Below are 15,500 nucleotides of genomic sequence, written 5' to 3' on the forward strand. Positions count from 1 at the left end.
CTCCTAAAAGAAACAGTACTTCCATTTTTACCTGTTACAGTAAGTTTGGCACTGCTTTGTACATCTCCTGTATCACAGGAGTAAATGCCAGTATCCAGGGGCTCCACATCATGGATAAGCAGTAGGTTGACTTTTCCCTCCTTACGCAACTCATATTTATCACCATTGCAAAGGGGAATATGGTTGCGTCTCCAGGTAACCAGTGAGGTAAAGTCAGAGATTGTGCAGGACAAAGTGGCTGTATCTCCCTCCATGATCACAACGTCTTTAGGCTTTTCCTCAAATAAAACTAGGATTTGAAATCACATGCCACTTTAGAATGACAATAACAAAAATAAAGGACAATGTTTGTTATAAATGGAGCATCAAGGTTGTACTTGATAAGTGTTGGGTACCTCATTCATTATGTGACAACTGACAGTAAGCTGTGGGAGCTGGCATTAATACCAAATATATTTATATCCTATATCTCTCATGTTTCTGCTCACCTTTGGGCTTAGGAACCACTAGCAGACACGCAGAGGTCCTCTCATCTCCGATCACGAATGCCACGGTGCCCGTCTCCTCAGGTGTAGTCATGCTGAGGACCAGCCGATGCTCGCGACCCCGGCACATCATCTGATTCATCTCGTTCCTTTGCAGAGGGCTGGAACCAAGCCACCAGACGCCTTCACTCACGTCTGAGTGGCTCAGCTCACACACAAACACTGCGTCCTCTCCTGCTGTCACCGTTACGTCTTGCAGCTCTGTAACGATCCGCACGCGCTCTGTGGAGGAGGGAGGAGCTAGATACAGCTGGCTTTTTAGAGATGGAATCTGATGTATGTACATGAACTTAGCTGAGAACAGCCTGTTGGTTATTTTCATGCTAAATTTCTTGCAAAATAAATGAATCAGTGAAATCTATCAGTAAATGAGGGATGAAATTCCACTGTAGTATCCACGTACCCCTGACAGTCAGCCTGGCAGTGGTCTTCTTGCCTCTGGTTATACAGCAGTACTCTCCAGCATCCTCCAGATGCAGTTTCTTGATCTCCAGAGAGTGTGTGGGACCTTTCTTCTCTAAAATGTATCGTCCTCCGTCTTCCACCACAATGTTGTCCTTCTTCCAAGTGACAGGGACATTGGCGCTGGAAACTTCACAAGACAGCAGCACAGATTTCCCCTCCATTACCACTTTGTTCTCCAGTTCCTTCTCAAAGAACACTGATGCTGCCGCTGAGAAAAGACAGACAGGAGATATCATGTCACAAAAAGTGAAATTTTAAATAGGTATCATAGAAACAATGGGATAATTTGCTTATTGAGGAAACAAGATCTGTTCTAATTAATCAGTAAACTTAAATGTTATGATCAGGGTTTGGTGAATGTTGAGTAAATGCAATTTCGTCAGACAACTCGTGTGGAACTGGTTTAAATGAAGGGTTTATATTTAGCCTGAAGAGTCATACAGAATCAGAGCTCAGAATTTAATGGGTTACAGATTGTGCTATTCAACTTATGGCAGCTCAGCAAGTGAATGAGCAACAGAAATCCAGTAAATAAACATGTTACCACTGAACACAGATATACACAGAAAATAGGTGGATTTCAAAAAATACACCAGCAACACAAATGGTGCAACTAAAGGCAAGATAAGTTGTATATTGAGACATCAGGGGTTAATGTAGGCTCGGTGTGAGAAACACAAAATGGGAGCATGTTAAATACCTCTCACATTCACTTCAGCCGTTGTCCTCTGCTCTCCAAAGACACAGCTGTACTCTCCAACATCCTCTGGCTGGATGTTTTTGATGTGCATCTCTGCTATATTCCCCCTCAGCATCATCTGATACCTCCCACCATGATAGAGCTGGTCATCTGATTTCCACCACTGCACAGGCACCCCGGCCCTGGACAGCTCACAGCGAAGGGTCACGATGCCCCCTTCACGGGCCTCCTGGTTCTTCAGACCCATTTTAAAGGTGAGGGGAATAGCTGTGGGATTGGGGTGAAAAATTAACGTTCATGTTGCGTTTTGAGAGCAGATAAAAAAGGCAAATATATACAGTCAAAACATCGAGGGGACACAAATCATTAAATGATAAAAGAAAGAGACTGAGAAAGTTCCCACTGCTTGAGTAGGGTATTTCAGACAATATTGCCCTACCTTTGCTCCTTTTTAAATTCAAATGTATAAATCTAAAAAAATCTAAATTTTCTCCTACATCTTCTTAATTTCTGAAAAGAATGCAAAGACACTTACATGTAATGGTGACGCTGGATGTAGTCTTGGCATCACCATAGATACAGCTGTAGACTCCGCTGTCTTCCAGCTGTGCGTTTTTGATGGTCAGCTCCATGACGCTGTTTCGGTTTTTAATCTGGTACTTGAAATTATTCTTCAGAAGCTCTTCTCCTTTTCTCCACTCTACAGCAAGGCCAGGCTTAGATAACTCACAGCTCAATATCACGCTGTTCTCCTCCTCCACCTGCAGGTTCCTTAACTTCGTCTTGAACGTGACGGGAGGAGCTGCAAGGAGAGGGACCAGGGAGTGGTTATTTTCTTTGAAAATGCTCAGGGAATTCATAGCAATCATTAAATCAATCATGTTTTCAGTGTAAGATCTCTGTCTTACCCTTGACAGTGAGCTCAGCAATTGATTGGCAGTCTTTGGTCTTGCAGGTGTATTTCCCAGCATCGCTCTCCTCCACGTTGTTGATGATCAGTTTTGTGAGACGTCCCTCCTGCTTCATCTCGTATTTGTATCCAGGTTTGAGGATGACTCTTCCTTTCCTCCAGTCCACTGGAGCTCCAGGTTTGGAGAGCTCACAGCAGAAAACTCCACTGTCCCCTTCCTTCACATCCAAATTCTTAACTTCTTGCTTAAATGTTACAGGGAGAGCTGAGAAAAACAACAAATTAAGCAGATTTTTTGACACGTGCCGTGTTTACGTCATATGAAATATCAATCCCATTTCACTGTGGTTAAGACACAAAATCGCCAGATGAATAGTGCCTTTCCCTGTTATTTTTCATCTGTATCAGGTGTAGTGAAGCATACCTCTTACTTTGATGTCAGCTGAAGTTACAGTAGTGCCTGCGAAACAACAGTACTCCCCGGCGTCTGGGAGAGTTACATTTCTAATCAGCATCTCAGCCATCCTGCCCTCTTGCTTCATCTGATATTTTTCTCCCTCCCTCAGAAGTTGAGCATCTCTCCTCCACTCCACTGGGACCCCTGGCTTAGAGAGCTCACAGCGCAGCATCACACTGCCCTCCTCCACAGCTTCCTGGTTCTTCAGCTTCTGCTTGAAAGTCACTGGGATGGCTGAGGAGTGATGAATCAGACAGCCATTGAAAAGTACAGTATTAAACATGCAAATTACCAAAGCATACTTATGTATTCTGTTACAAAGTCATAGTGTTTAACTCCTCTAACCAGTGATGATGATGGTGGCAGTAGATTTTATGTCTTCGCAAACACAGCTGTACGTGCCACTGTCCTCAGGCTGGCTCTTCCTGATGAGGAGCTCCAGTGTGGAGCCACTCTGCTTCATCTGGTATTTCTCTCCGTTGGTCAACACCTTGTCTCCTTTCCTCCACTGCACAGGAGTGTCAGGTTTGGAGAGCTCACAGCAGAGAGTCACCCCATTGCCCTCCTGCACCTGAATATTTTTCAGTTCTTGAAGGAATTTGATGGGCCGCTCTGGAGAGGACCATGACAGAAACATTAAAGTCCTTGAAAACATGTTGATAAATATCTGTTTTGTCACTCTGTTCCTGGTGGATAAGTCTAAGTAACAGTAAATTACACACAGTTCATGAAATCACAATTTCTTCTTTTTTCATTGATGCATTTTATATATCCTGCAGCATCACAAGGTTTTCTTTGGAAATTATGCAAAAATAACTGTAATATTGGCAGGCAGAGTCAGCAAACAGGCAAAAAATCAGTGACAGAGAAATGCAAACACTTTCAAGGAAGAGGTGACAAAAGAAACCATACTGTTTGAAAGCTCTGGCAAGTGCAATGGAAAATATATCATCAACTTTGTGATTTATATTAGTCTTCAAAATTCTTAAATCATGTAGCCGAACAGTACTTCAATTGTGCCAACACAATAACAACTTGTTATATCACCCTACTGTACTGATATATTCCATATTTCAGAGACACACACGCACACACACACAAACACACAGAAGTTCACTCAGTAACCCGACACTGTCCATTTTGGATTTACTTCTTGCTGTTTTACTCTTAATTTATAAAGCCAGCTGTATTTACATGAAGCATGTTTATATTTGACTTTTTTGATATACTGTATGGTCATGAGCTCCTTGAGCACTCGCAAAAGCATTCAAGCAACAAGATGCATCCTACTGAGATGGATGCAGTGCTCACCGTTCACCATGATCCTGGAGCTTGTCCTCTCTTCTCCACATATACAGGTATAATCTCCAGTGTCATCCAGACCTAGGTCCACAATCTTCATCTCCACCTGAAGGTCCTTCTTCCTCATCTGATACTTGTCTCCGTTCTTCAGCAGCTCACCTCCTCTCCTCCACTCCACCGATGGGGCAGGTTTGTTGAGCTCACAGCGCAGAACCACACTGTTCCCCTCCGTCACCTCCTGGTTAACTAGTGGCAGCTTGAAACTTGGAGGTAAAGCTGTCAACAACCGAGAACGAGGAAAAATGTTTAAGTATATGTACAACAAAAGTGAAAACCTCCTGAGAAGCTTAAACAAGTAAATGCTATGGTTGGAAGTGATGACCACATTAGTGATTAGCCAATAAACTACCTGAATGAGAGTTTTTTACATGGTACGTTTTACACCAGGATCCAATCTAGAGAACAAACAAGAATTGATGGAGAACCAGGACAAAAAAAGAGGCCCCTTAATTTCCTCTACTTCAAAATAACTAAAGAAAAAAACAACAGTAACTACAGTCTGATCATCCAACATAATAATGAACAGAATAAATATTTCATTGACATCTTACAGCAGTGATGTGGGCAGCATGGCAGGTATGCTTACAAGACAAGTCATGCTCACAATCAAACTATTACATTTATGTCGAACGGTGGACACTGATAATAGATCAAAATATAATCCATTATAGATTATATTATAATAATGGATTATATTATAATCAATTATCAGTGATTAGTTAAATCACATGTAATTTTACTTACATGAAAAACACTAATGCTACATGTAAGAGTTTAGTTACAGATCTACTGGATGGATCAAATTACAAACTATTGTCTGAACATCCCATATGATATGACTCACAAAGTACCATTTAGCCATAATCAGGCTGTCAAGACGGACGACTAGATGAGCAAAAATAGACTCTCCATCAAGGTTTAGTGAGACTACTGTATATAATGGAGGTCACACAGTGCTAGTACCCACTGGGTCTATTTTGTTTTTCTTGTACTATTTTGAAGCTGACCTCTTTGACGTCTGCGCTCAGGTGATTCTGTTGAATACATTAACAAAATTTACAAAAGGAGAAAAAAAAAATGCTTTACAAAATCAGGAATCAAAGGTTTGAGAGACAATTTCTGACTAGAGCCTTTCTCACCTTGGACGGTGAGCTCAGCAGTTGATTGGCTGTCTTTAGTCTTGCAGGTGTATCTCCCAGCATCGCTCTCCTCTACGTTGTTGATGACCAGTTTAGTGAGACGTCCCTCCTGCTTCATCTCATATTTCTCTCCAGGCTTCAGGATGACTCTGCCTTTCCTCCACTCCACCGGAGCTGCAGGTTTGGAGATCTCACAGCAGAAAACTCCACTCTGCCCTTCCTTCACCACCAGGCTCTGGATCTCTCGTTTGAATGTCACAGGAAGTGCTGTTGCAGGCACAATAGAAATCTCTTTACTCACACTGCTTCTCTGCTTTCACAAATAATGGAAGTTATGAATTGTAAGTTAAATTCTATAAGCTCAGGCAGAGCCCTCCTTAAGATTCATTGGGCTAAGCCTCACATTTTTACACCATGGGTATGTGATTTTGGACTTTTGGATCGTATTTTATGTCTATTTGTAATTTTATGTCTATTTGTAAATGTAAATTTTGAGAACACTTCAAACAATAACAACCAAAAAACTATTCTATAACTAGACAGTTACTTTTAGACTGATGATATTGATAATATTAAAAAAATACATTTGTCTATTTAAAAAAAAAAAATCATATCTTAGATGTAGGGAGGAAATTCCTCTTTATGGCCATAGACTTAATGTGTCCTCATTGGTTCTCGCTGATCTTTGCATGCTTACGTAAAACTTACGTTTCACTTTGATTTCAGCTGTGGTTTTCTCATCTCCTATGATGCAGCTGTACTTCCCTGCATCTTCTGGTTTGACACTGAGGATGGTCATCAGAGCTGTCTTTCCTTCTACTTTCATCTGATACTTTCCTTGAGATAGCTCCTCAGAGAGCACCTGGCCCTCTCTCAGCCACTGTAATGGGACTCCCTTCTTTGACAACTCACAGCGCAATGTCACACTCTTCCCTTCTTCGGCCTCCTGGCTCTTCAGGCTCACTTTGAATGTGGCAGGAACCGCTGTTAGACCAGACAGATGCTGTTTATACATGTAAAGCAGAACGCCAGCAATAATACTGACAAAGTGCAAGCGAACAAGTCATCAAACATCTCACATATTAAGCATACCAATAACTTTAACAGTGGCCTTTGTCTTCTGCTCTCTACACACACAGGTGTATACCCCACTGTCTTCCGGCACAGCATCTCTGATGGTCAACTCCAGAGCAGAGTCCCTCTGTTTAATCTGGTACTTCTCTCCGTCTTCCAGCAGATCTCCCGTGAGCCTCCACTCCACTGGGACTCCAGGTTTAGAGATCTCACAATACAATGTGATGTTGTGTCCTTCCTCAACTTGAAGGTTCTTCAGCTTTTGCTTGAAGGTGATGGGAAGGGCTAAAAGATGACATTAAAGTAACATGATGGAAGGGAGTAGAATCATTTCAGCCCTTGACATCAAGTAACTGTGTACACATAGTTATGCTGTTTTTCTTTGAAATTACAGTGCTCTCTGAACTGGTCTAAAGAAAACAAACCTTAGAATAGAACATAATTAAATACTGCAAATAATAAACACCTACCATTTACAGTCAGAGTTGCAGTGGTCTCTATGTTTCCACAGATGCATGTGTAAATATCGCTGTCTTCAAGTGTCACATCAAAGATCCTCAATTCAATCAGCATGTCTCTCTGCCGCATATGATATTTCTCTCCATTCCTGATGAGTTCATTCCCCCTCTTCCTCCACTCCACAGGATGACCATGTTTAGACAGCTCACAGCGTAGAGTCGCTGGGTTGCCCTCCTCAATCTGAACATTCCTCAGCTTCTGCTTGAAGGTGACTGGAAGAGCTGGGGAGTCACAGATGACCATACAGTTAGATAAATAACTGTTTATAATTATAAACTTCATTTGTTGAAAATGACTTAAAAACTCATCAATCAGTCTATTGATGAATTACTTCCTACCAGTGATTTTGACAGTGGCAGATGTCATCTGATCAGCACACACACAGCTGTAGACCCCACTGTCCTGAGGCTCAGGCTTCCATATCAGAAGCTCCAGTGTGGTTTCCCATTTCCTTATCTGGAACTTGACCCCATTCTTCAACAGGTCATCTCCTTTCCTCCATTCGACTGGTATTCCAGGTTTGGACAGCTCACAGCGCAATATGACATTGTTGCCCTCCTCTGCTTGCATGTTCTTCAGTTGTTGTACGAAAGAAATGGGAATAGCTGGAAAAAGGAAGAAGTGACGTGACACACATTTTCAATATAATAAATAGACAAATCTAATTCAGATGCTGACATATTGTGAGACATACGGTAAATCTAGCTAATCTGTAGTGATACTGTTCCATGGCTGCAACATGGGAACTAACCTAGATTGTGGTTTAAATGTTTCCATTAAGTGGCTCCATTTGCTGTTTATTTCTATCTGTAAATGAATCAGTATCATTCCAAGTGAGTTCCACCTTATTATTGTATAAGTTACCAATCACAAAAAAAAACTTTATTGACCTTCAGTGTCCTTACTTAAACCAGATTAAGCCCTCTGGGTAAATCTGAGTAGGATTAGGTAAAATGTGATGACAGATAAATTATATGGGTCTCACCATGCACTTTGAGGCTTGCTGTTGTGCAGTGATCTCGGCACTGACAGGTGTATTCTCCTGAGTCCTCAGGCTTCAGGCTTTTAATGGTTAGAGAATTGATTGTCTTCCTCTGTTTCATCACGTACTTGTCTCCAGGCCTGATACTCTCGAAACCTTTCCTCCAGTGGAACTGGACCCCAGGCAAAGAGTATTCACAGGTCAGGGTCACAGTCTCTCCTTCTTTGGCCTCCACAGTTTTCAGAGGCTGAGTGAACTCTGCTGGGATGGCTAAAAAAAGAGGGAACACCACTACTCATTATATTTTTTTCACAAACCTTTGTCATTCAGTGCTAGAACAGAGTAAATAATGAAAACCTTGGAACAATAGACTTTTAAATTTCTATTCATACCTTTGACAGTTACAACAGCCCTAGTTGTAACAGATCCAGCACTGCACTCGTACACCCCAGCATCACTGTTGCAGACCTCCCGGATTGTCAGTCGAGCCTCACAGCCGGAACGACTGGCAAAATATCTGGAGGAGCTCCACATCAGGCAGCCGTCTTTGTACCAGAGGATGTGACAGGTCTTGGAGGTCACACAAGACAGAACTAAACCACCTCCTTCAATAGCCTCACAGTCCTCCAGTGCTTTAATGATGGTGGGACGCCTCTCTGGGAACACAGAGAGATGAAAACAAATGAAGGCCAAAAGAAACATGATGTAAAAAGCACACATTAAAACCCTGATCAAAACCTCACCTCTAACCAGCAGTGAGGCGTATGACCTTTTGTCCCCTGCTGCAAATGAAATGGTGCCAGTGTCTTTGCGGGCAAGCTGCTTAAATGTGAGGGTGTGGTAGCCTCCGGGCACCATCTGGATCTCATTGAGCTCATTGGTGTACAGCAGAGTCTCATCCAGGTACCATCTGACGCCAATGTAGTCACTGGGACAGATTCGACATCTGAATGCGACCGTGTCACCTTCTAGACACTCAACATCCTCTAGTTCATCTAGGATCAACACCTTCTGGCCTAAATGGAAGACATCAATACACATCACATAGAGAAATACTAGAAGCCTCAATAAACATCGTTAGTATTTTACTGAGCATTGTACTCAATAATGATAAAACCTGCATTAATATTAAACTAGCATTTATAACCACAGTAAGGTTAAACTGTTGTGCTGGCACATCAATTTATATATCATGTATTACTGAATCAGTATTTACTTTGTAAATTAATTCATCAGTCAGTTAAAGGGAATAATATATCCCATAAGCTCTACCACTGAACTGACAATTAATACCAGCATCTGTCCTGGTGTCTCCCACAACTACCATTTGGCCCCAGCTGACTTTAGATGAAAACAACTGGCTCTATGGTCTCACCCTGCACGGTCAGCTGTGCCCGGCTCTGCATGGTACCAACATCACATGTGTAAATATCCGTGTCCAAGTTCTCCAGACAGGTGATGGTCAGGGACAGCACCACACCCTTCTGCCTGATGACGTACTTCCTACCAGACCTCAGCTCCATCATTCCCTTCAGCCATTTCACACGTTTGGCTGGCCGCCTGGTCTCACACTCCAGGGTCACTTTACCCTTTTCCTCTGCTCGCGTGTCCCTCAGCTCCCTTGCAAACGTGTGCTGCAGCTCTGAGAGGGAAAGCAAAGTTCAGAAAATTTTGGCAACCTTCACACTCAGTACAGTAGTCACCAACCTACCCTGCAAAATCGGACATTGGAGAGCAGCACTGGTTTGCACAACAGTGCAGCAAAAAACACAACTTTGCATTATTATCAGACAGCATTTATTCTGAATACTCTCACCTACCTCTGATCTCCAGCTTGGCACGAGAGGCAACTCCTTCAGCCTCACAGCAGTACTCCCCAGAGTCTTTGATGGTGGTATTCTTGATCACCAACCGCGCCAAGTGCTTCTCCACACTCATCTCATACTTAGGGCTCTGTCTGATTACATGGCCATTTTTCAGCCAACGGATAGTGACCTCCGGTTTGGTGATTTCACAGCTCAGCTCAGCGTCCTCGCCTGGCACCGCCTTGATATTCAGCAGGTCCCTGAAGATGTGCACCGGTTTCTCTAAAGGAGGGGAAATGCATTTGCTCATATTCAGGCATTTTTTGTATAAATGCATCTACTGAGTGGCTCTTTTCAAAATAAAATGCAGAGACACGTATCCTCACATACACAAACCGAAAAAGCAGCTGATAATTTTATCTAACACAGCCAGGTACTCACCTTTAACAAAAAGCATGGTCCTACAGCTGAGGTCATTAATTGTGAAAACCACGTCTCCAGCATCAGTAAGTATGGCATCTTTGATGGTCATCTTATACTTGCGGCCATTGTTGATAACCTGGATACGGCTATTAGTGACCACCACCTGGCCGTTGATTGTCCAGGAAGGCTCACCATCGAGATCGTGGGAGAGGAGACACTCAAATGTGCAGCTTTCACCCTCCAGGACAGAGGTTGTCTTCATACGCTGAACAATTGTGATGTGTAAATCTGTAAATAATTATAATAACAAAGTACCTCTATTACAGTAAATATATCTTAGCAGTGCAGCTTCTATTGAACTGTGCCACTGTGTACCAGAACTGTGTACCAGATCTCAAAGCTGCAGAGAGACAAAAACACTTGACACCACAGACTCATTTAACATCTTTATAACAGAATGGCATCCAGGTGTCAGTTTTAAGAAAAAATATTATGTGAGGTTACAGTTTCACAGACATCTTAATGTGAGCAGAACACTTAATTTTCAAAGTACAGAGCTCTTCCCAAATATCCTCAACATTTTTCCTACTCACCATGTACTGTAACTTTAGCCTTGGTCTGGCTGGTGCCCAGGTCACATGTGTACTGTCCAGCATCGTCCTTGCTCAGCGAATGGATGATCAGCGCCATAGACTTCCCAAACTGGAGTATTTCATGTCTATCATCGGCTGTTAGGACCATACCATCCTTTCTCCAAACAGGGGTCACTGTATCTTTGGAAATTTCACACTGCAGGCAGACCTCCCCTTGCTCTTCTCCTACTGCATCTTCCAGAGACCTCAGGAACACTGCTGGACACTCTGGAGACAAAGAGCAGTGTCATTTCATAAATGGTGTTCAGATGTTTCTCAGAAATTAACAAAATTAGAAATCTAATCATACACTTGAGTTATTCCCATGGCTGACCTTTGACCTTTAAGGTTGTGGTCTCAGAGAGAAGGCCTGCTTTGAAGGTGACCCTGCTCTCCTGTGGCCGCAGCTTCTTGATTATGAGGCTGTGCATTGTACCCATGTGCTGGATCCTGTTGATGGCGTTGGAATAGAGGCGGACATTGTTGAGAAGCCACTCCACGTTGGCGACCACATAGTTGAGCTCACATGAGAACGTGGCGATGCCATCCTCCTCAATTTCCACTGGCTCAAGGTGTTTGACCAACTTAAGTGTTCGTGCTACAAAGACACAAGTATTTATGAACTGAACTAACATAAAGAAGCAATATAATAAAAATCAGAAAACACTGAATATCCAATACCTCATAACTAAGTTTTTCCTAAACCATGTTTAACCTACCTTCTACTCTAACATGTGCTGTGCTCTGTGAACCCCCCGCCATGCAGCGGTACTGCCCTGCATCCATCCCTGTCAAGCCATGAATGGTCAGCTCTGCTCGTTTTCCCTTTCTCGTCATGCTGTACTTGTTTGAAGCCTTCAGAGCAGTACGACCTTTAAACCACCGCACCACCCTGGGAGAAGGGGCAAACTGACAGCTGAGAGCCACAGAGCTGTTCTCCTTCGCCTCCACATCATCCAAGTGGTGAACAACCTGAAGAGGTCGCTCTACAGGGAAAATTGTAAAGAGTCGTTACAGAGATATTCCTTTAACATTTCCACATTCACTTCATCCACTTAATCCTTTCCAGGATGACTCAGAGAATATAGCACTTCTCGGCACTGATAAGACTTTAAGCAGGAAAGGTTGACAGTCCTCCATTCAGCTAACATAGAGAGTAGGTACTTACAGTTCAGAGCCTGCTGTAAGAAATGCTCTGAGACAAAAAGTCAGTCCTGTTTCACTTTTGTCCTACTAATGTTGTACAATTTAATGCTCTAGGATGCTCCCTCCTGTGGCAGAGCTAGTAATTCCTAACTCTATAACATGCATGATCATAACACTCAATACAGTCTATGATATTTCATTTAAAACCATCTTTTTTTTTTTTTTTTTGATTAACATTTAGAACGTTACAATACTCACCTTTCACAGTAAGCTGAGCAGTGGAGCGACTCTTGCCAGCTACAAAGAGCACAGGGCCGCACATGGAGCTTTCTGTGGAGGTGAGACAGAGGCTGTGGAGGGTGCCCTCCCTGTCGATGTTCACCAATGCGCATGGCTCCAGCACTTCACCGTTCAGGGTCCACCTCGGAGGCCTCCCTGACTTCAGGTTGGTCTCCACCTGGAACAGTGCTGGCTCTGGCTCCATCACCTCCACTGAGCTCATCCCCCTCACTATGCTGATAGCCTGCTCTGCACGTACAGCCATAACACACATTACCACTACTGACTGACTCTTAGCATTAGCATCAGCACTGGCATCACAGCAACTGGCATCACCCGCGTTACATAAAGTATTATGAAAGTGTAGCTACATGAATGAAAAGCATACAGTCGGCCATAAACCTGACATCGAGACTCCTATGATTACTGTGAGAGCAAGCATCTCACCCTCTACCAGGAGCTGACATGAGGTTTTGTCATCTCCTGTATCACAGGTGTAGGTGTCCTCATCTGAGGAGCAGACGTCATCGATGGTCAGCTGCCTGTAGACATCTTGGCTGATTAGTTGGTACTTTGTACTGGGCAGGAGCTCCTTCCTGTTCTTGAACCACCGCACCTGAGCATTAGGCCGTGACACCTGGCACTCTAGTAGACCCCGGTGGTGATACATGGCTATCTTGACCCTCAGGGGACGCACTATTTGGACTGGGAGCTCTGAAGAATGACAGAAGAAAGGGTCAGACATCACTTCCTCCATAAATTCTTGTTACATTGTGATATTAAAAGCCTGGTGGCTCACCTTGTACTGTGAGAGTTGCATAAGATGACACACGCTCTGCAGTGAATCTGATCTCTCCAGCATGCTCTGGCCTGACTGACCTGAAGAGCAGGGTGTGAGTTTTACCTGCAATCAGATCAAAGCAAAATGTTTTATTATCTGTATGTATTGTACTTTATTTATTTCTTATATATTTAAACCCACAAATTGCCAGTTACAGCCGGTATAACCACTCAAACAGTTTCTTGGCAAGGCTGAGTGTAATATGACGCAGGCACTGGACACTTGCCCTGATGTCTGATCTTGATGTTGTCCCCAGCTCGGATCCTGCAGTCCTCTCTGTACCACCGACCGTCCACATCTACGTGGTTGACCTCACACTCAAAGTTGACGGGCTGTCTCTCCATTGTGTCTACATCCTGCAGCTCCTTCTCTATGTGGATGTCCCTAGCTGGCAGAAGATATGCAAATCACGACTATAAACTTTAACACCCCTCTAGTTTTCTCTGCAAGTATTTGAGTGTTGTTTGTTCATTCGTGAAGACGATGAGGCTCTAGTGTCTCCGTGCAAAACTACTGAAAGTGTTAAAACAAGGCCACAGCCTACAGCAACGACGGCGGCCATGTGAGACTATATTGAAGCGCAGCGGTGGTTTGAGCTAAATGCTTAGCCTACATCATAATGCTATCATGCTCACAATGATAATCATCTTACTTTAACATATTAGCATACTAACATTTCTCAATTAAATACCAGTAGCTATACTGTAGCTGTTATGTCAGTCGATTATGCAGGTTCATTAATCAAAGTATTGGACAAATTGACACTTTGACCTGATGATGGTGCTAGATGACAAGAGATCAAAGCTGTTACCAGCAACAGACATTTATGATTATATACATTAACAAATCTTTTTAGAAAAAAAAACAAAAATGTATTTATTTTAGGTGTATTTGGCTGTTGTTTGATGTGGTATGATCAGACACATCATAATGAGGCTATCCTATATTTTAAATGTTTAGGCCATGGTCAGGTCTGGACCTGGACTTGGACCTGGCCTTGACTCCACATATTCATGGTCTTAGACACAGAATTAAATGCTGTGTCCATGGAAGTAGCTCAGTCTGTTGTGTTATCTTACCTCTAACACTGAGTTGGCCTGAGGTCTGAATGCCATTAGCCTGAAAAGAGAACAGGCCGGCGTCTCCCAGAGCTGCCCTGTTCAGTGTGAGGGAGTGCTTCTTCCCATGCATGCTGATGCGACAGTTGGGCTTAGACTTGAGTTGCATCCCATCCCTGGTCCACACCCCCTCAATGTAGGCCAAGTTGAGGGTCACCTCAAAAGTGCAGCTCTCACACTCAGACACCTCCACATCCTCCAAACCCTTCACCACCTGCAGCCGGTTCTCTGGCAAACGCACACACACACAATATCGCGATCTATAAACTTCTCCCACACAGTGAAAGAACCACACTGAAAAGTTCAACTGTGCATTAGGAGAGAACTTACTTGCGGCTGCTACTATTCCTCCAGGTTTGTTGTCTCCCATGTCTCCTGCTCTTCTCTCAGTGTGATTTGGGAATCTTTGCATTTTGCTTTTTACCAACGAAATCACAGAAGGGCCAGAACTATAATATGATTTTAAAAAAATACATATGTTCATGTCACTGTCTAAGAAGATAACTCATAATAATAAAGACGATTCAGCCTTGCCATCAAGGTTCAACCAACTCGTTCACAGTTACACTGGCATTCAGCTTCTTTCAGGTAAACTCTGTAGATACAGTTTGGTAAATAAGCTGTTGTAGTGTATACTCCGTGTTTGTTATGAGCACAACTATGTGTCAAATGACAAATTCCTCTCATGCTAATAATGACAGAAACTATAACATCCAAATGGGCAACACCAGCCTATAAAAATGGATACACATGGCAATGCTCTCGTATGGTTGATCCCTGCGATGGCATGCCAGTCCTCCTCAGTAATGAAGAGCAATCTCTGTCACCTCACTTGGCTGAGCTCAGCACCACCAATATAGACTCAGCTGTGACGCCTCCTCTATCATGCTGCATGCACTGAACTCAGAGAAAAGAAGTTTTACAAAACAAACGAGAGGTCAAAATAAATTGCCAATTTCTAAATTGACAGATATGATATTTGAGATGAATAAACACTTTTCAAAGGCTGAAGTGTGGGGTCATTCTATCTCATTACCTACCAGCTTAAAGGACATTTCATAATGCGTCACAGTGACACTAAATTTGCAAACAATTAACTATAT

General features: G+C 43.0%; 1 protein-coding gene across 1 annotated transcript in view; it reads right to left on the reverse strand.

Moving 5' to 3' along the window:
- obscna (obscurin, cytoskeletal calmodulin and titin-interacting RhoGEF a) overlaps positions 1-14,924 on the reverse strand; it is a 39,090-nt gene extending 24,166 nt beyond the window's left edge. Inside the window, exons 1-29 of the mRNA XM_071486706.1 lie at positions 14,728-14,924; positions 14,359-14,625; positions 13,506-13,667; positions 13,238-13,342; positions 12,886-13,152; positions 12,418-12,687; positions 11,733-11,999; positions 11,348-11,611; positions 10,975-11,241; positions 10,400-10,669; positions 9,974-10,240; positions 9,529-9,795; positions 8,897-9,169; positions 8,546-8,809; positions 8,157-8,423; positions 7,510-7,776; positions 7,123-7,392; positions 6,671-6,937; positions 6,287-6,562; positions 5,579-5,845; positions 4,389-4,655; positions 3,423-3,689; positions 3,045-3,311; positions 2,619-2,885; positions 2,246-2,512; positions 1,711-1,977; positions 949-1,218; positions 489-767; positions 32-289 (exon numbers count right to left, since the gene is read on the reverse strand). Coding sequence (XP_071342807.1) covers positions 32-289; positions 489-767; positions 949-1,218; positions 1,711-1,977; positions 2,246-2,512; positions 2,619-2,885; positions 3,045-3,311; positions 3,423-3,689; positions 4,389-4,655; positions 5,579-5,845; positions 6,287-6,562; positions 6,671-6,937; positions 7,123-7,392; positions 7,510-7,776; positions 8,157-8,423; positions 8,546-8,809; positions 8,897-9,169; positions 9,529-9,795; positions 9,974-10,240; positions 10,400-10,669; positions 10,975-11,241; positions 11,348-11,611; positions 11,733-11,999; positions 12,418-12,687; positions 12,886-13,152; positions 13,238-13,342; positions 13,506-13,667; positions 14,359-14,625; positions 14,728-14,881 — 7,387 coding nt within the window. The 5' untranslated portion in view covers positions 14,882-14,924. The remainder of the gene's footprint in view (positions 1-31; positions 290-488; positions 768-948; positions 1,219-1,710; positions 1,978-2,245; positions 2,513-2,618; positions 2,886-3,044; positions 3,312-3,422; positions 3,690-4,388; positions 4,656-5,578; positions 5,846-6,286; positions 6,563-6,670; positions 6,938-7,122; positions 7,393-7,509; positions 7,777-8,156; positions 8,424-8,545; positions 8,810-8,896; positions 9,170-9,528; positions 9,796-9,973; positions 10,241-10,399; positions 10,670-10,974; positions 11,242-11,347; positions 11,612-11,732; positions 12,000-12,417; positions 12,688-12,885; positions 13,153-13,237; positions 13,343-13,505; positions 13,668-14,358; positions 14,626-14,727) is intronic.
- Positions 14,925-15,500: the final 576 nt, after the last annotated feature.

Source organism: Trachinotus anak, unplaced genomic scaffold (assembly GCF_046630095.1).
Source record: "Trachinotus anak isolate AG129_WGS33_773 ecotype Australia unplaced genomic scaffold, CSIRO_AGI_Tana_v1 ptg000010l, whole genome shotgun sequence".
Lineage (NCBI taxonomy): Eukaryota > Metazoa > Chordata > Actinopteri > Carangiformes > Carangidae > Trachinotus > Trachinotus anak.